This window comes from Salvelinus alpinus, chromosome 36 (genome assembly GCF_045679555.1).
Source record: "Salvelinus alpinus chromosome 36, SLU_Salpinus.1, whole genome shotgun sequence".
Lineage (NCBI taxonomy): Eukaryota > Metazoa > Chordata > Actinopteri > Salmoniformes > Salmonidae > Salvelinus > Salvelinus alpinus.
The window spans coordinates 9,084,690-9,105,300 of record NC_092121.1 but is presented as its reverse complement, the minus strand read 5'-3'; the positions used below and the strand labels follow the sequence as shown (position 1 = coordinate 9,105,300).

The window sequence follows — 20,611 nt, the reverse complement described above, 5'->3', positions numbered from 1 at the left end:
GGAATCCCTGGGTCTCACAAAGGGTCATGTTCTGAGTGGCAGTGCCAGATAAGTGAATGAACAGTGCTGTCTGTCAAAATAATGGACCTAGAATTCCTAGAAAAACCTTCCTTTTCGATTATGCAGCCCCTTTGTATGTGATCTCTTAAGACAAAGCTATTGGCCAGAATGGCCACTGTAGTGTCTGGGGCACAGCCGAGTATTTATGACTGATGAAGGGTTTTTTGTCTTCTCATCACAGTCTCCATCCGTCTGTGGGATAGGCACTTCCCAGCCTTCTGTTTCAAGGCGCTGTGAACCAGATGGAGGATGGTACCTCTCCCTGAACTGTAATTGCATCTCTGGCTGAATGTGAATGATGGATATCTGGCCTCCCTGAACCCCCAGTGAGTAATGACAGTCTGCACCTGTTGCTGCCATAACAGTGAGCTTCTGGAGTCTCTCTGCCTGCCTCTCTGGCCCTTCTGTGAGAACGAATCCATCCACATGATGCAAGTCTCTGCAAGCCCAGGTAGCTGAAAATATTTCTTCCCGGTTGTGGGAGTCTTATCGACTCCCATCTATGCTTGTAGGGAGAAGAGATTCATCAAACTCACTTCGCCCTGCCCTCCTTTCACAGGCTGAGAGGGTCTCTCCCCATTGGGAAGGAGCACAACCCATAATAAGCAGCGTAGGTATCATGAATTGAGCAAGACTACTCTCTGTGCTTAATGCTATTGTATAATTCATGTGGTCTGTGCTAGGGATGGGCCCGATTTAATCGATCGAACGTTAGTTTTTGATTATTTGTGAGTGTACATTTTTTGCTGCAAAAATGTATAGGCCTATTTTAACATTGAAAAGGCTTTGTCTGAATTAACTAAAATGATCCATGATGTGACATTCCTACATACAAGTATATACTGTGACATTTGACATTCTTCATTTAATAAAACAACAAACCTTTGAATATAGTTTTTATGATGTGTGCCCTATTAAAAAAAGAAACACCGGTAGCCTTCACACATTTCACGCGTGTAAACCGGTAGCCGATGTGAACAAAACCTTTTAAAAGGTCAACATTCACGAAGCCGCAGGGCCAGACGGATTACCGGGACGTGTACTCAAAGCATGCGCGGACCAACTGTCAAGTGTCACTGACATTTTCAACCTCTCCCTGACCGAGTCTGTAATACCTACATATTTCAAGCAGACCACCATAGTCCCTATGCCCAAGGTAACCTGCCTAAATTATTACCGGCCCGTGGCACTCACGTCAGTAGCCATGAAGTGCTTTGAAAGGCTGGTCATGGCTCACAACAACATCATCTCGGAAACCCTAGACCCACTCCAATTCACATACCACCCCAACAGATCCACAGATGATGCAATCTCAATCGCACTCCACACTGCCCTTTCTCACCTGGACAAAGGGAACACATATGTGAGAATGCTGTTCATTGACTTCAGCTCAGCGTTCAACACCATAGTGCCCACGAAGCTCATCACTAAGCTAAGGACGGCAGGTAGCCTAGTGGTTAGAGCGTTGGACTAGTAAACGAAAGGTTGCAAGTTCGAATCCCCGAGCTGACAAGGTAAAAATCGGTTCTGCCCCTGAACGAGGCAGTTAACCCACTGTTCCTAGGCCATCATTGAAAATAAGAATTTGTTCTTAACTGACTTGCCTAATTAAATAAAGGTAAAACTTTTTTTTTTTAAGGACTCTGGGACTAAATACCTCCCTCTGCAACTGGATCCTGGACTTCCTAACGGGCTGCCCCCAGGTGGTAAAAGTAGGAAACAACACATCTGCCACGCTGATCCTTAACACTGGGGCCCCTTAGGGGTGTGTACTTAGGCCCCTCCTGTATTCCCTGTTCACCCACGACTGCGTGGCCAAACACAACTCCAACAACATCATTAAGTTTGCTGACGACACAACAGTGGTAGTAGGCCTGATCACCGACAACGATGAGACGGCCTATAAGGAGGTCAGAGAACTGGCAGTGTGGTGCCAGGACAACAACCTCTCCCTCAATGTGAGCAAGACTAAGGAGCTGATCGTGGACTACGGGAAAGGGCATTCCGAACAGGCCCACATTAATATCGACGTGGCTGTAGTGGAGCGGGTCGAGAGTTTCAAGTTCCTTGGTGTCCACATCACCAACAAACTATCATGGTCCAAACATACCAAGACAGTCGTGAGGAGGGCACGAAAAAACCTTTTCCCTCTCAGGAGACTGAAAAGATTTGGCATGGGTCCCCAGATCCTTAAAAGGTTCTACAGCTGCACCATCGAGAGCTTCCTGACCGGTTGCAACACCGCCTGGTATGGCAACTGCTTATCATCTGACCGTAAGGCGCTACAGAGGGTAGTGCGAACGGCCCAGTACATCAGTGAGGCCAAGCTTCCTGCCACCCAGGACCTATATAATAGGTGGTGTCAGAGGAAAGGCCATAAAATTGTCAGAGACTCCAGTCAAGTTAGACTGTTTTCTCTGCTACCGCACGGCAAGTGTACCAGAGCGCCAAGTCTAGGACCAAAAGGCTCTGTTGAAGCTTCTACCCCCAAGCAATTAGACTGCTGAACAATTAATCAAACCGCCCCAGGCAATTTACATTTAACCCCCTGTACACTGCTGCTGCTCGCTGTTTGTTATCTATGCATAGTCACTTCGCCCCCACCTACATGTACAGATTACCTCTACTAACCTGTACCCCCGCACACTGACTAGGTACCGGTGCCCCCTGTATATAGCCTCGTTACTGTTATTCTTATTGTGTTACTTTTTATTATTACTTTTTATTTTAGTCTACTTGGTAAATATTTCCTTTTTGAACTGCACTGTTGGTTAAGGGCTTGTAAGTAAGCATTTCACGGTGAAGTCTACACTTGTTGTGTTCGGCGCATGTGACAAATAAAGTTTGATCTGATTTATTGTGAGGCAATCAAAGCGGCACTACAGTCAGAGGCTCCGTACTGTATGTAGCCTAGCAGGTGACGTGGGGACATTTCTAATCAATGCACAAAGGAATAGAAATGACGGAAGGAAGTTACCTTAATGAGAAGGTAACGGACTGTTGTTTAATCTGAAGCTCGCCGTCACGTAAACAGTTAATGTTCCGTTTGTAGGGCATTACATAGGAGAAGCGTGAGAGATTAGTACTCTGCCAATGACTGTACCTGTTATAGCAGCACGTGTCCCGCGTTGGACTGTATCTGTAATCGGTAGATGGTTCTGATGCAAAGCTTGTCATGCATGGCGAGCAGTGCCAAAGAAAGTTTTCAATCAAATAGTTTGATGCCACCACCACCCCTTTAAATGAAAAGCTAACAACGGGTTGGGACATAACTCTCAAGGTGGGTATATGTTATAAGCTTAGACCCAGAGTTCCACTCTGGGTTAGGAGTTGTTGTACTTGTAGACAAGGAAAGGGAGCGCGGTCTCACACACACTGACCCCTGCTACAGCAGCAAGCAGAGTTTTACAAAAGTTTCACGAAAAAACACATGTATTTCGGATATCCGATTTAAAAAAATATATGTATTATGTTATTCGAGTAGTGAAAATATTTCAGATGCCCATCCCTAGTCTGTATGCATGGAAGCATTTTTGGAGGGGGAGAATACAAATCCAGTCTGCCATTAATGATAGGAACAGTAACCAAAGTAGTGGGTGGTTTTGTAACAGAGACCTGCTGTGGAGCCAAAGTGAATCTTAACTGGCATGCACTTTGTGTTGTGTGTTTAATAATCTGCCAATAAAGATTTGGGAGGATGAGGAAACAGCTCCTTCAGATGTAATTTAGAAAACATGAGCTTTGTGTTGTGGGTTCAGCCCCCAGGCCACCCAGACAAGTAAACAGTTTAGTCTGTTTCCTCTATTTGTTTAGTACTTCTCAGATCATGGCATCATTGTCTACACAGAGGCCCAGCCAGGAGTCTCAAGGCGCTGAAATGGAAGTCGTTCTGCTCATCTAGGGACGGACAGACGGACAGCAAACTGTAGACAGTCACTGTCTGTAGCTCAAACATATATGATCAAGGTGGAAATAGGAAAGCAGCCACAAACGCAGAGTAAAATAGCCTCATGGCAAGTGACGAAGGAAGGAAGGAAGGAAGGAAGGAAGGAAGGAAGGAAGGAAGGAAGGACATTAAAAAGGGCCAATATCTTCTTCTCATGATCTTAGTCAGTGTTTTCCTGTTCGCCTGTTGACCACATGGAAAAAGAGGCCTTGGCTCTTCATGGATCCACCCAAATAAATGCAATAAGTCAGTTTTCTGTATTGTGTTCAAGGACACCTTTTAAGAATCCAACCATCTGCTTTGTGCCATTTATGTTCAGCATTGTGGAGGTGTGAAAACACAGCCTTAAAAAATAATCCACTACAAATCTACCTGGAAACAAAGCCTATTCTCTCATGTATAGATGAGAGGCCATCATTGTAAGTAAGAATTTGTTCTTAACTGACTTGCCTAGTTAAATAAAGGTTAAATAAATATATATATATATATATATAGTATTATTATTATATATATATATATATAATAATAATACTATGTAAGTAATCCTCTGGGGTTTGACTGTTAGGCCAGATACTTGTATATGCATGCAGTCTCAGAGGGGTCATGAGAAAGGGAAGAACAACATGAGAGCAGAGCAAAGAACTCCCACAGAAAACTGAAAAATGTCTTACAAATGGAGGACGCCCAAGAGAGAGACCCACAAAAGCTTCCATATCCCCAATAAATAGTTAATTTATTTGGGAGAGCTTGTGAAATCCAAGCATGAGCTTCTTTGCTGACTCAATTGTGGAATCTTCCTGTTTTTGTCACATCCATTTTAACACTGGGCTGAATCCTGCTTTCACTCCCCCTGAGTTGGATCAGTTCAGAGCCATGTTGTTGGATTCAGCTGAAATCACTGCAGAGCGGCTCACAAAAGCATGGAGACCTGATGAGCATGTGGGCTGCATGACAATTACTCTCTCCCTGTGTCTTCGTCGTGTGTGTGTGTGTGTGTGTGTGTGTGTGTGTGTGTGTGTGTGTGTGTGTGTGTGTGTGTGTGTGTGTGTGTGTGTGTGTGTGTGTGTGTGGTGAGAGCGCGGGCAAAGTGGGATTAGAGCAGTGAGTAACAATGCCGCATGCGGTATGTCAATTCAGTTTAATGCCACGTGAATGACAGGCAGTGTAAGTTTATGGTCCAACTGTCATGAAACTTGAGAGAATCTTGATGCATTTTTTTTCTTCATTTTTTTCTTTTTCTTTCTTGCACAAAGCTCATGATTTGAGGGAGTCCTCACAGTCACATGCCCATCCTCTGTCACTCTGTTACGTTTTGGCTGCGTAACTTGAGGTTGTTGAGATCAAAGGAGCTGTTGCTGCTTGCCTAATTAAAGATGATGGGAATCCCAGGCAAGAGCCTAGGAAGCAGAACTGCCTTTCGATGACAGGGAGATGGAACTCAGATATGTCATTTCTGGCGTTGTCTTTTTAAACACCTAAACAGAAAGCACTTAAACAGTCATGTTGTCTGGCTGCTTTGGCAGTCCTGAATCACTGCTAGCAACAACAACGCTCTGTACGTTTCTGTGAAACGGCACGGGGGTGTAATATGCACGACACAAACCGGTTGTGTCTAGAAAACATTACAAACTCAAACTATCAGGGCGGTCGAAGAGAACACTAAACCAACAAACTAGTGGGGTTGCTGTGTATTTAATCCCTGGCTGTGTTTCCTGTTCGACGTTTCCACCACAGTTTACCAGTCCCCAGAGGGAGATGTGCGTTGTTTGCCCTGATCACAAACCCATAGCTCCAGCTCACCTTTCCATCCTTCAGAGTATGAGAGGAAGAGATTGCCCTAGCTAGCAGCAGTTCAGGAAATGGCCAATCCCATCCACCTATTGGATGCAGGGTGAAGAGGAGTGGACTGGCTCCCATTTTAACAGGTGTTTCCCTTGTCAACATGCCATTTGATTTAATCCCCTCTGACGTCAGATGCTCTTGTGTGTGGGGAGAGGGACTGGGGATGTTATGTCACGGGCATGAAGAGTTAAGCCTATACAGACCTGCTTTTAAAAATGGAAAGATCTGAGCTTCAAATTCACTGCTTGGTTTTTATGGGGGGGGGGCACTTGATATTATGTATCTTACTGGTAGGGTGGTCCGTTGAAGTCTGTTTTTTTCACACAATGTCTAGACAGCGTAGGAGGGCTAGATCAGCTTAGTCTTCACAATATACACGGATTATACAAAACATTAAGAACACCTGCACTTTCCATGACTTAGACTATACAGGTGAAAGCTATGATCCCTTATTGTTGTCACTTGTTAAATCTGCTTCAGTCAGTGTAGACGAAGGGGAGAAGACCAGTTAAAGAAGGATTTTTAAGCCTTGAGACATTTGAGACGTGGATTGTGTATGTCTGCCATTGAAGGTGAATGATTTAAGTGCCTTTGAAGGGAGCATGGTAGTAGGTGCCAGGCGCATCTGTTTATGTAAAGAACTGCAACACTGTTGGGTGTTTCACGCTCAACGGTTTCCCGTGTGTATCACGAATGGTCCACCGCCCAAAGGACATCCAGCCAACTTGACACAACTGTGGGAAGCATTGGAATCAACATGGGCCAGCATCCCTGTGGAACGCTTTCGACACTTTGTCTATATATTTTATGCAGGGGGTGATTGAATGTCTTTCTCCAGGTTTGTTCTGAAGTAGTTTACCTTCTCTTATGTCTATAATGGTTGTCTCTACCTCAGGGACGGGAGAAAGAAGCAATTGTCGTATTGTACAGCTTTAACTTTTCTCAAATGTGGTTGCCATGGCAATTTCATAAGTCATTGATGGTGTGTCAATGTGATATCACTGTTGCTGTGGCTGAATCGTAGAACTCAGTTCGACTCTGTTTAGAGATATTTTCCTCATCTCTCCTTGAAGATTCTCTACTTAAACTGAGACATTATGTTGAGTATGGCAATTTCATAAGTCATTAATGGTACGTCAATGTGATATCGCTGTGGCTGAATCGTAGAATTCAGTTCGACTCTTGTGTTTAGAGATATTCTCCTCATCTGTCCTTGAAGATGCTCTATTTCAACTGAGACATTATGTTGAGTAAGCCTAATGTCTGTTGATGTAGCCTAGTTATTGCTGCAGCCTTAAATGCATGACACTCAAACTTCTCTTTTGAAATGTTTGAGGTTTTGGTTACTGCAATGGCCTGGTCTTGGCTCCATTGGTGCTGAACAAGCTAGATGTTTATCAATGCCAGAGGAACCCTTTGTTTGTCCTTACCCCAGACCCACACCCTATACAGATCATCCTGGCAGATTTACTGCCTTGCAGGAATGATGGGAACTCTGCTACGACTGCAGAAAACCATGTATAGCCTTAGGAAGATTACATCTGTCTGAGAACATCAACTGAACCTACCTGCTTTAAACATACTGTTTATAATGGCAGTGAAGCTTTGAAATCCTGCAATACAATGTTAAAAGCCAGGCTGTTTGATACACTGCCCTCAGACCTTCCATCTTGCTTGTACAGTCCCTCCAACTGCCTTATAATGATGTCGGCCTATTTGCTTTAGTTTATAGCGCTGAAGGACTCTCTGTATGGAGCCTGTCCTCCATCTGATGTCACGTGTGTGAACTGTAGATGGACTGTCCTTCAACAAGCTGCTGTACACATAGAACACTCCTCCAGTTTGCATGTGTTCAGCTGAGAGTGGCCATATGGTCAATAGGCTATTGTTTGGGCTGGATGGCTGGCTCGGCTGTCTCTCAGTCAGCGGGGAGGCAGTGATTGTGACGCCTATTGAACTGCTCACAATGGGAGGGAATTGGAGAATATTGGTTATTATTTTAATTATGTTAATATTGTACATCTCCAAAGTAAGCTTTGGCAATATGTACGTTTTTATGTCATGCCAATAAAGCGAATTGAATTGAGAGAGAGCGAGAGAGAGAGATATAGTGACCCCTGGTGGTGAGGTATTTGTTTCCCAAAGGGGAAAGAGGTTAAAAGTAGTGACAACTCCTCCTTAGACAAGGCTGATATCATTCTCGTTGTTGATTCAATTGATTACCCCCCCACATGTATTGAGCAACAGTCCCACTCTCACCAGGTCTTCAGTTTCTACTGAGTTTCCTGGGTTTCACTGCTGAGCAAAATTCAATCGCGTTCTAATCTAAAGGACAACACAGACTTCTAAAGGCCTACTGGAAGTAGTTTTTAATAGGTAGCTAATATTCTGAATGTTTATGTAAGTAATTAGATGGTACTTGTATCAGAAATTCAGCGTTGCGTATTGCCACCTCTAATTGATTTGATTACACTTGTTTATAGGTTAGCTCATTGGTTCCCATGCCTGTCTAGACCAGTGGTTCCCAACGTTTTTCTGGCTACTGTACCACCATCTGAACTTTGCTCTGCCCAGAGTACCCCTGAAGTGCCCCCTCATGTGCATTTTACCAGTAGGCCTATGGTCTCACGAGTCTTCTCAAGTACCCCCTGTGGATAGGCCAAGTACCCCCAGGGCTCCTGGTACTCCTGGTTGGGAACCACTGGTCTAGTGCTAGCTGGCAGGCAGTAGGTCTTTGATAGCCAGGACGGCTTCCCCTATAATCTCCGGCCTCCATGAATGGGCAAGGGTTGATGTCCTGTGTCAGTGCAGCCTTTGTCAGCTCTATGGTGGGGCTCTGGGCATTGCTGACCCATTCCTCTTGGTTGCTATGGACTCTGTATAGAGAGGCTTTCTGCTGGAGCTCAATGCTGCCTGTTCAGTGGTATCTATCCCTGGCAGGGTTCACATGCCGACCCCTTTCGTCTGTCTGTCTGCCGTGCTATGCCGACCCCTCTTCCTCCTCCTAACCGCTTCCTCTCCTACCCTTTGTCTCCCTTCAGCGCCGGCATTGCTGTTGGTTTCTATGGGAATGGCGAGACCTGTGACGGAGTGAACAGGCTGACGTACTCCCTGCGCCACGCCAACCGCACGGTGGCAGGAGTGCAGAAACTGGTAATACTCAGAACTCTCATTGAAACAATGACACCGCAGCAAAATCTCTACTGTCACAGCCATAACATGGACTGGGCCCACCATTCACAGTCATCATACTGTTGATCACTATAAGGAGCAATGATTCCCCTGCTAACCCCAAATAGATACGATATAATATAATTAACACTATTGATTTTGTCTATCCCCATAAGGAGTGGGTTGTTAGTGACCTTGGGTGTCCCTCTCTGTGCCTACTACCTAGGTATCAGACAGCACGGGCTCCCTGAAGCAGACGGCGGATGGCAGTCTGGAGCAGCTGGAGGGCCAGTACGCCAAGCACACAGACTATCTGTCTATCATCCAGAAGCTGCAGGGCCAGCTGGACGAGCTGGTGAGGCAGATGGTGGCGATCCCCTTCTGGGACAACAGAGACATCTCCCTGGAGGAGCTGGCCGTCAACATCGAGCTCTACGACTGGTACAGGTGAGAGATGGGCAGACTTGGGAGACTCAATACATGACATCTCAGGACATACAATTTCTATTGTTCACCAAAACCATTACCAGAACTGAGGCCTGTTTGTTTTAGTACATCATTTGGCTATTGTAGGTGAATGTAGTTGGAGTTTGTTTTCCTGTCTTGTTGTATGATACATTGCTTGTATTTCAAGTTGGGGATTATTAGCTACTTTTGCTGCTGCCTCATTTACATACAGGAGCTCACAGCAACGTGGGTTTAATGGAGTGTGAACAGAGCTACACAGCTTCCACTCTGAGAGGAATCCTGCACTAGAGGATTAGCAGTTTACGCGAACAGTACGTCATCCCTCGTAGATTTATGTTTATGCTGGTGTCGTGCTGCATAATTCTACTGCTAGGCCTTTTAGAGAGAATCATATCAGTTGATACTCAGAAAAGGCTAATATGAACCAGATCAGACCTCTGATTTTTCTGGGAAAACCCTTCAAATGAACCATGTAGTGGGAGGAGACACTGGATGAAACCCGAAACACACAACACAGTCCTCCCTCCTGAAACTCGTGTTAACAACCCTGCAGTGTAAGATGAGTTTATATATCCTCAGCACATTTCACAGTTGGATAGTTCATCTCTCTCCTGGCGAGACCGTCCAGCCAGCCAGCCAGTGATGTTCAGTTGGATCTGTATGAATGTGAAAGTAGTTAACGGCGACGGCTGCAGTCAACGGTGGAAACGCCTTTTACAGTTAAATCAGTCTGATTCAGCAGCCGACCCTCCCTGCTACTTCCTCTCGACGTCTCAAACACTTCCTCCCTCAGCATCTCGCAGGGGAAGTGGTCTTCAAATCACATCTTTTTGTTTTATGCATGTTTGAAGCAATCCCCATGTTTGTACCCTTTTCATTTCTTTAGCAGTACCGATGTGATTTGTACAGTGGTCATAGATAACATCTTCTTCTTTCTCTACTGTGCTGCGTTTGTCAGCAGGTGTTTGGGTTTCTTCAGTCAGTCGGTCTATAGTTCTGTTGTGTTTGTGGTTGGGTGTTGGTTTTGTGACTGTTGTTATTGTTGTTTTCCACCTCAGGTGGCTGGGCTACTTAGGACTGCTGCTTTTCAACATCCTCATCTGCCTGCTCGTGCTGTTTGGCCTCATTCGCAACTCCAAGGGAACACTTATTGGGTGAGTCCTACCATGTGAGGGAGTGAACCAAAAAGAACTGTGGGGAGGGGGACCATATTCTGCTAGGCCATATATTTATAGCAATTGTCATGCTATTCAATTATTTAAATAAAACGAAAGCCTCCCAACGTGTCAGAAGTTTTATCTCGTGTATCACTTTGTACGCCCGTTGCAAATGACTTTTGACTGTACGCTGAATAACCTTGTCATTGCGATTATGTGAGACGAATTCACGCTTCATAAAGTGTCCGCCGGTCACAGTCCATTTGGCACGTGCATTAAAACTAATCTCTCCGAAAAATCCTCTGTCTCAACTCTTGACAACTCTGCAGGAAAGTATGTTAGATCCTTTTTAAAAGGCATCAAGGACACAGGCTCAGCACTGCCTGTCCTCCTCTTCAGTCTCTCCCCTTCTATTTCATTTAATGATCTGTGTCTGTGGATACAGCGGGGTCAGTTTGGGTGGCTCATTGTCATGTGAGTCAGTTCCAGAGCATTGGGCTTTATGGTTCCCCCAGGTCCCCCTCTCCTATCCCTCCTATGTCCTTTCATCTCACGCATCCTCAGTGAATCAGACCCAGGTCATCCTCAAGCCCTGCCCAGAGACCAATGAAGGGGTACTTCCTCTAACATAATTAACCCTAACTCTCCTTGTGAGATGAGGGAAACATTATCCCAAGTCCCTGTGGGGGTTTAGGGTTGAAATCAAGGTTTCCTTTTTCATAGCTCAACATTAAACCCTCCAGCATCTTATTTACATCAGTCATAATGTGTAATAGCCATCGTTTGGTGTTAAGGCTAAGCAACTCCCAGTCCCAGGCAATGTTCCCTCAATTTTTTTGCGGCATTGAGAACATTTTTGTCTCCTTCAAGCGAACTTGAATGTTATGAAAATTCTGTGCAACTTCCAGTGCCTTTTTACTGTGTGAACTGAGGCTGTACCCAGTTTTTTGGTTAGTTTTAACAGTGGCCAAGTGGGCTACTGTGGCTATTTGATCATAATGTTGGCATACCAGAGTGGCCTACCATAAAAAACTATGGAGAAAATGTAATCATAACATTTTAGCATGGATTAACTATAGCAATAACTGTTCTATGATACAGGCCTACATTCCATGAGACTTTTGAAAACATGCAGGGCTTGACATTAACCTGTTTTAGCTACTTGCAAAAGGCTACTTTACAAAATAAAATGCATTATTATTCCCATAACATTATTATTTCAGAGGATCAGACAAAAATGTATGCTACCCTCTGCATATTGCCTACTCTTAAAATACAATATTGCCACTTGAAGCCATAAAAAAATATCTTTACCTGACTCGCTTTTCAAAGAGTGCTAGAAATGTACACATTTTGTGAAGGCTGGGAATTGCCAAGGACCTCACAATACAATGTTTTCGTGGTTAGGTGCCAATATGATATGTATTGAGATTCTCACGATTCTATATGTATTAGTGATTCGATACTGTCATTTTATTGCGTTCTGAACATATTGCTCACGAGGGAGAGCCATGAGAAAATTAGTTTTGAACAGTCATGGAAATGAAAGTGCATAAAACAAATGGGCTTTATAAAGAAGATGGAGAACAAGCTATGAAGGACAAATAGTGGAGTTTTGGTGCAGGTACAGCCAACTAGCGCAAAAATAATAATTGCGACATTGTCAAAACGATACGAAATATCATAAAAATGATATCCGGATATGTAACTGTATCGATTAAAAAAATTAAAAATAATTCATCAATAGTTTTGTGCTCTTGTAGGAAACAATCACTCCTCCATTGCTTACCAAAAATGTGCTACAGTATAATTTGGCTAATAACTCACTAACTATCAAAGAATCCCTGACAAAAAAAATACAACTATCCCTGACAAAAAAATTATAATAATAAACTTTGTCGCCCGAGAGTCGTCTGCTCTTTCGACCAATCTATTGGTCAGAATTTTTAAACGTGTATTTTTCATATATAGACACATCCTATGTGTGTTAATCAAATCAACGATATGCACTGAGCTTGTCTGATGCTTTAAGCACACTGTTTGATTTAAATAATTAAGACACACAAATGACTAGAGGGACTCCGACCGCAATTGATTTGATTGTGCCAGACCGGGCTCAGACTTGCTGCACTTGTGTTAAAAAAAATAAAAAATGGCAGCAAATGACTGTGTGACTAGCACCCGTTGTCTCTCTTCTCCCTGCTGCAGCGACCACCACATACAGTGGGGAGAACAAGTATTTGATACACTGCCGATTTTGCAGGTTTTCCTACTTACAAAGCATGTAGAGGTCTGTCATTTTTATCATAGGTACACTTCAACTGTGAGAGACGGAATCTAAAACAAAAATCCAGAAAATCACATTGTATGATTTTTAAGTAATTAATTTGCATTTTATTGCATGACATAAGTATTTGATCACCTACCAACCAGTAAGAATTCCGGCTCTCACAGACCTGTTAGTTTTTCTTTAAGAAGCCCTCCTGTTCTCCACTCATTACCTGTATTAACTGCACATGTTTGAACTCGTTACCTGTATAAAAGACACCTGTCCACACACTCAATCAAACAGACTCCAACCTCTCCACAATGGCCAAGACCAGAGAGCTGTGTAAGGACATCAGGGATGAAATTGTAGACCTGCACAAGGCTGGGATGGGCTACAGGATAATAGGCAAGCAGCTTGGTGAGAAGGCAACAGCTGTTGGTGCAATTATAAAAAAATTGAAGAAGTTCAAGATGATGGTCAATCACCCTCGGTCTGGGGCTCCATGCAAGATCTCACCTCGTGGGGAATCAATGATCATGAGGAAGGTGAGGGATCAGCCCAGAACTACACGGCAGGACCTGGTCAATGACCTGAAGAGAGCTGGGACCACAGTCTCAAAGAAAACCATTAGTAACACACTACGCCGCCATGGATTAAAATCCTGCAGCGCACGCAAGGTCCCCCTGCTCAAGCCAGCGCATGTCCAGGTTCGTCTGAAGTTTGCCAATGACCATCTGGATGATCCAGAGGAGGAATGGGAGAAGGTCATGTGGTTTGATGTGACAAAAATAGAGCTTTTTGGTCTAAACTCCACTCGCCGTGTTTGGAGGAAGAAGAAGGATGAGTACAACCCCAAGAACACCATCCCAACCGTGAGGCATGGAGGTGGAAACATCATTCTTTGGGGATGCTTTTCTGCAAAGGGCACAGGGCGGCTGCACTGTATTGAGGGGAGGATGGATGGGGCCATGTATCGCGAGATCTTGGCCAACAACCTCCTTCCCTCAGTAAGAGCATTGAGATGGGTCGTGGCTGGGTCTTCCAGCATGACAACGACCCGAAACACACAGCCAGGGCAACTAAGGAGTTGCTCCGTAAGAAGCATCTCAAGGTCCTGGAGTGGCCTACCCAGTCTCCAGACCTGAACCCAATAGAAAATCTTTGGAGGGAGCTGAAAGTCCGTATTGCCCAGCGACAGCCCCGAAACCTGAAGGATCTGGAGAACGTCTGTATGGAGGAGTGGGCCAAAATCCCTGCTGCAGTGTGTACAAACCTGGTCAAGAACTACAGGAAACGTATGATCTCTGTAATTGCAAACAAAGGTTTCTGTACCCAATATTAAGTTCTGCTTTTCTGATGTATCAAATACTTATGTCATGCAATAAAATGCAAATGAATTACTTAAAAATCATACAATGTGATTTTCTGGATTTTTGTTTTAGATTCTGTCTCTCACAGTTGAAGTGTATCTATGATAAAAATTACAGACCTCTACATGCTTTGTAAGTAGGAAAACCTGCAAAATCGGCAGTGTATCAAATACTTGTTCTCCCCACTGTAACATCAACAGAGTTTATCGATCTGTCCATGTTGTTGAAGATGCAACATAATTACAACCATTTCTGACTGAAAAGTTCTGTTACCTAAATCCCTCATTTGTTTAGGAAAAACATTCCCTATTCCCTTGACCCTTGCTCTTAACGTGACACATGTATGCATCGCATGCACGTGACCAATAGGGCCTGACCTATAGCATATCATAATTACATCAATCAATTAGTTATAACAAACTCTGAACACCGTAACACGTGACAGCAAAAGGGATGCAGAGGACGTGACAAATAAATTCGAAACGGGAATGTTTACTGGTTGCTCAGGAGGTAAAGGGGAAGTCAGATGTGTGGAATGAATTTGACTAGTTGTGGAAAATACTAGAGATCAAGAAAAAGAAGGTAAGGAGCAGGCGCTGAGTGCTTTATTTTATTTTTTAGCTAAAACGCTTGATTGCATTTCAAATTATTAATGACTCGTATGCTGTGCGATGACATGAACAGCTGAATGATTGATTGATACAGTACTGTACCCTATTTAACTATTGAAATATAGTCCTAAGTAAGTTACGGTATTAAGACTAAGCAGGAGGTGCTCTTAGGCCTACAGCTCGATGGTGGATATACAAGGCTGCTATACTAAGCCTACTAATGATAATGACATTACTTATTATTATTATAATGATGATCATATTAGTAATAATAACAAGGAGATCAAGAAAAAGGAGGGTTGTTATTATGATTTATAAATATAATTTTTCGGACAATTTGGAACCGTGCAAACACTAAATAAATGATAAATAATACCAGAGAGGCTGTTCTAATGAAGAAAATGTGTAACGACTTTATTACAGCATAGCAAAGATTAAAAACAGCCGTATCTGTGAAATTGTTTATCCGACTTTTTGTGGTTGCGTGAGGCTTGGTGCTCACGGAATCAGTAGGCTATTAAGCAAACACTCAAACAGGCAACAGAAGCAGATTCTGTCTTATTTATGTAGATGTATATGGATGATTTATAAAGCCAATCCCATTTAACATTTAGGGCTATTGATTATAGACCTAATTAAGTTTCCTCCTCACTTTTCTTAGACAATTAAGGCAAGAGCTTTTTTCTCGTCTCCAAACTCTGCTGCTGCCTCCCACATATGCTGGCTAACTTTGCTATTATGCACATAGCAACATGGTTTAGGAAAAGCACCAATTCAACACCGTACTGATATTTCAGAACCACGGACAGCGACTACTATCCAACGCGGGAGAAAGCGCATTTGTTATAGTGTTGCACCATTGTTCTTAGGTAATATAACCATATAAAATTTCAGTAGCACGTCTTAGTGATGGACTGTGCCATCCCCACGGCTTCCACAATGGATTAGTCCAATCAGACAGGTGTCTTGTAGACAATGATGATAAATAAAAATCTCGGTCAACCAAAAAATCTACTAAATGGGGTCAGCCCTAAAATGTGCACGCAGGTGGGTACATGCGGTTCTTCACTTTGATCTCAAAACAAGTGCATCAACTCGCGGTCGCTCGTGCCTGTCAATGCAATAGAATCCTCCTCCGATGCGCTCTGCCTATAACAAAATATCACTTTTTTCCCTTGTATGTTGCATTGAAAGGGACAAATATTATGTTGATTCGATCACAATTCCCACAGTAGAGGGAAACGTTGCAAGTGTAAACTAACGGGGTGAATCTGTAGTAAAGTTGAGTGAAGTTCAATCTCGTGCGTCTCTGTGCGGGCTGGCATTTCTTCTGGGCGGCAGTCCTGTTCTAACCTCTGTCCTCGCTCTCTCTCTCTCTCCTTCCCCAGAGTGTGTCTTCTGGGCATCCTGGCTCTGGTTATCAGCTGGGCCTCCCTGGGTCTGGAGTTGGCTGTGTCTGCCGTGAGTGTCTCCATGGGAACATGGCTCTATATCTCTATGTTGAGGCTTGGAACCCAGAGCTCAGCCCCACAGTAGTGTGGGAGTTAGAACCTGTACAACCTTTTACCTGAGTCACTGCAGTGGGCCAGCTGACACTGAACAAAATAGAATGTTTGGCATGAGGTACTATTATCAGTATGATTCATGAAGTTAGGTTTGTTAACACTTGCCAAGTTTATCGAGGGACAATTGCGAGGCAGACTAGCTACTACAATTTATAGCTGGTGCAGTGTGCCGTTGGTTGTGCCTTTATCAAATATGTAGGACCCGGTGGGATCTGTCTTTATGCAAATCCCCCTCCCACACCATTTCAAATGGATAATTCCCTCCCCTGCATATGAATCAGAGATGACCCCCCCCCTGCCTCGTCTTCCTTCCGGGACACGATGGTGCATGTGATCTTTATTATCTCCTGATGGAGTCCTCTAGTGAGACTGATTCTCCTACAGACTATGCATTCTCATTATTCGAACTACTGTGTTGTTGGGAAATGTCCTGTTGTGCTTTCTGACTGTTTGGTTTTTCCCCACCGTGTGAATGTGTTTTTACTCCCTCTCTGCAGACCTCCAGTGACTTCTGCGTTGCTCCTGACATGTTCGTCGCCCAAATGACCGAACAGTATGGAGTGCTCAATAAAGGTATAGATTCATTAAGATTTGTCACGTTTATTGTGAGATCAATCATAAAGTGAAATACAGACACTGCTCTCTGTGAGATTCACGTCTTACTCTACTTTTTAAGTTGTTTGTGCAAGAACGCTGAGAGGCAAGTTTTTGTTACATTTCACAGTCACAAGCGTTCATATCCTGTTTTTTTTTGGAGGAGAACCGTCTGCTGACTATGAATTGCGTTCTCTCTTCAACTTGACAGAACACTACAGCAGTTGTAGAAAATAGAAAATCGTTGTAGGGGGAAATGCATAACACCAATGACAAGTCTGGCTCTAACACTGTCTGTGATAAAATATAAGTGTTTCTTTTGTTGTGGGGTACTCTCATCTGGATGTTTTTGATAGCTCTGACAAATGATTGGATTCATTCCCTTCAGTAGCATACACACTGGGATATGATGCGGAAATAATGACAGAGCAACGACACAAATGCCAAAAGCGCTTTAATATGTGCCAGACAAGCCCAATCACTGTGATGCTCAATCAATCCCCCATCCCACCCTGGGGAGAGAGATAAAACTTTATTTTCTCTGGCCAGCGGTGAAATGTATTGCTTTCAGATTTATGGACCTGAGCTGGGGTGCATGAGCTACCTCCTCAAACCTGTAATAGGACTCAATAAATTACCCCCAGAGCATCTGTGGCCGGGCAGACAAGCCAGGGGTGACGGGCTGCGCTGTATTTTAAGTGTCTAATACGGCCTGTGGCGTAATTGGCCAATCTGGTCCCATGATGAGGGGAGAGAGAGATTGAGCCAGGGGTGTGTGAAGTAGTCTGTGTGTGAATGACATAAGACCAGTGGAGGAGGGGGATGAGGAGAGACATGTTATGGTGAGGGAGGAAGGCCGGCAGGCAGGCAGTGTGTGTGTGTGTGTGTGTGTGTGTTTCTACTGCAGTCGACGGTATCTGTGGAAAAGTACCGCATAATTTAACACAGTCATCAGTAGGGCTGGGAATTGCCAGGGACGATATAATCACGATACTTAGGTGCCTTGCGATTCTCACAAAGGAGCCATGAGAAAACAAGTTTTGATCAGTCATGGAAATAAAAGTGCTGAAAACAAATTGGCTCCATATTTCATATAAGTTTTGGTGCAGGTACAGCCAACTAGCGCAAAAATAATATTACGATATTGTCAAAACGATACATGGTCAAAAATACCCCGATATGTAACTGTATCGATTATCAATGTTTTTCCCCTAACACTATTGCCAAGTTAGTGTCATCCTCTTTCTAAATCACCACTCCATTGTCAAGTCATTGCTGGAGAAAATAGAGCTCTCTACCCTGTCATTGTGAAGCCCTCTCTGTCTACTCTCAGTAGGAATACTAGAGGAGGGAGCTCCAGTTAGGAAAGCCAACATTAACTATAGATCCTGGCTAGTTGAACTGTTGTTAAGACCTATGTCTTCACCCACTGCCTTGGGGCTGGACTCGGACATTCAGGGGTGTTACTGTGTTCTGTTTTCCCTGTGTGTTAACATGCCTGTGTGTTTATAAGCAGAAATGATTAGAATGTACGGTGGTTTAGACTCAGAAGGGAGCTGAACATTTTTGTGGAGTTGCAAGACTTGATTTTAAATTGGTACGCTGTTGGTGATATGACTCTGAGAGAGTCTCTCTCTCTTCAACATGGTGTCTAGTGCATGTTTGTGACCCCTAAGAATGACCTTGCCTTCCGCCCCTAAGGTTGTTGTTCTCAATTCGCAAACGGCAGCCTTTGAAAAGGTCCCCCTTTTCGTGACCTTTATTCCGTTCTGTCCTTATTTCATACCTGTCACTCGACATCAGGAGAAGAAAGTGGCCGTCCTGGACAAGCCGTTGGTTTTATTACTGCACGCGATTTCCTGTTTTATTTTGCCCTGGTAAATGAACCCTACAGGGCAGGTTATAGTTCACTCTGCAACAGCTCTGGTTCCATTCTTCATCTTATCTGTTGTTCCTCGCTGGCTGTAATATGTCTATCTTTACTGCCCTGTCCTAGCCCCCAACAGAAAGGCTGTTCTATTCTCCCGCTCTCTGCTTAACGTTTCGGCCGTTGTTTCTCTTTTACATCACTGCCGATATGGTAGTAAAATCCTGAACCCAATTATTGCAGCTCCCACAAAGATAAGTTATGAGTCTGTCATCTCTGACTGGCTGCTTTAAACACTATTACAAGCTGTAAATGAGAGGTCTTCTATTCAGCCTGTTGTATATGGCCATCCAAGGATATCATTGAATGAGCAGTTCATTTCCCTTGTCAGTGCCATAATTACACTGTTTATGAGACTCACAGGGAGGGAGCTCAGTTTAGAGGAGCTACGGCAGATGTGAACTGGCCCATCCATAACCAGAGCAGACTTGCTCTTCTCTCTACCACGCTGTGTGTGTGTGCGTGTTAGATATCCGGAACCCACCTGACTGTGTGGGAATCAGTGGACGTCACAGGCCAGTGTGACATCAGAAATAGGATGCCATGTGTTATATTGGTGGTGCTGGTGATGTTCTCTGTGATTAATACTGGGGACCAGAAGGAGAGCCACTCTGATTCAAACCTCTGCCATGCTGTGCTATGTTTGAGTCACGCACTCCCAAATAGCATTATTTATTAAATTGCATGAGTGTGTGGGTGAGAATACATGTCTCCTCCTCACACCGTCCCAGATTGAGTTCCCTAAAGCAGGATACTTTTCATCCTACTGGCACAGTGTGCCTGACTGTGCTGCTAGCTAACCCATTAGCATTGTTTACGGAGCTCTGAACCGTCACCATCGACCCAGGTTCTGTCCCAAATGTCACTCTATTCCCTATATAGTGCTCTACTACTATTGACCAGGGTGTAGGGTGCCATTAGAGACGCAACCCCAATCTCCTCTCCTCACGAGCCCCCGGTCTCCTCTCCTCACGAGCTCCCGGTCTCCTCTCCTCTCGAGCCCCCGGTCTCCTCTCCTCTCGAGCTCCCGGTCTCCTCTCCTCTCGAGCCCCCGGTCTCCTCTCCTCTCGAGCTCCCGGTCTCCTCTCCTCACGAGCCCCCGGTCTCCTCTCCTCTCGAGCCCCCGGTCTCCTCTCCTCTCGAGCCCCCGGTCTCCTCTCCTCTCGAGCCCCCGGTCTCCTCTCCTCACGAGCCCCCGGTCTCCTCTCCTCACGAGCCCCCGGTCTCCTCTCCTCTCGAGCCCCCGGTCTCCTCTCCTCTCGAGCTCCCGGTCTCCTCTCCTCTCGAGCCCCCAGCTAATCGGCAGCCATTGATTACTCTGCAGGCCCTCCCAAAGATCATTATTCACCCTCCTTCAGAAAAGCAACCCCAAAAAATAACCCAATCTCTGTCCATTTCTCTCTGTCTCTGGGGAAGCTGACCTGAGATGATACCACATCACTGTAGGTTATGGGGTTCACCAGCTGACATTCAGTAGACTAGGCACTGCTTCAGGCAGTGGCATATAAAGGCTATGGGATGTCAAGGTCAGGGAATAGAAATACCATCCAGTAAGTCACCATGGTGGTGAATGAAAGCTCCCACATACTGCAGCTTCTAAAGGACCTGCTTTCACAGGGGAAATGGTTGGA

General features: G+C 44.5%; 1 protein-coding gene across 1 annotated transcript in view; it reads left to right on the top strand.

The window, feature by feature from the left end:
* LOC139564819 (protein tweety homolog 3-like) overlaps positions 1 to 20,611 on the top strand; it is a 60,201-nt gene that overhangs the window by 22,206 nt on the left and 17,384 nt on the right. The window contains exons 3-7 of the mRNA XM_071384663.1: positions 8,890 to 9,001; positions 9,246 to 9,466; positions 10,546 to 10,641; positions 16,283 to 16,355; positions 16,957 to 17,032. Of these exons, the coding sequence (XP_071240764.1) occupies positions 8,890 to 9,001; positions 9,246 to 9,466; positions 10,546 to 10,641; positions 16,283 to 16,355; positions 16,957 to 17,032 (578 nt within the window). The remainder of the gene's footprint in view (positions 1 to 8,889; positions 9,002 to 9,245; positions 9,467 to 10,545; positions 10,642 to 16,282; positions 16,356 to 16,956; positions 17,033 to 20,611) is intronic.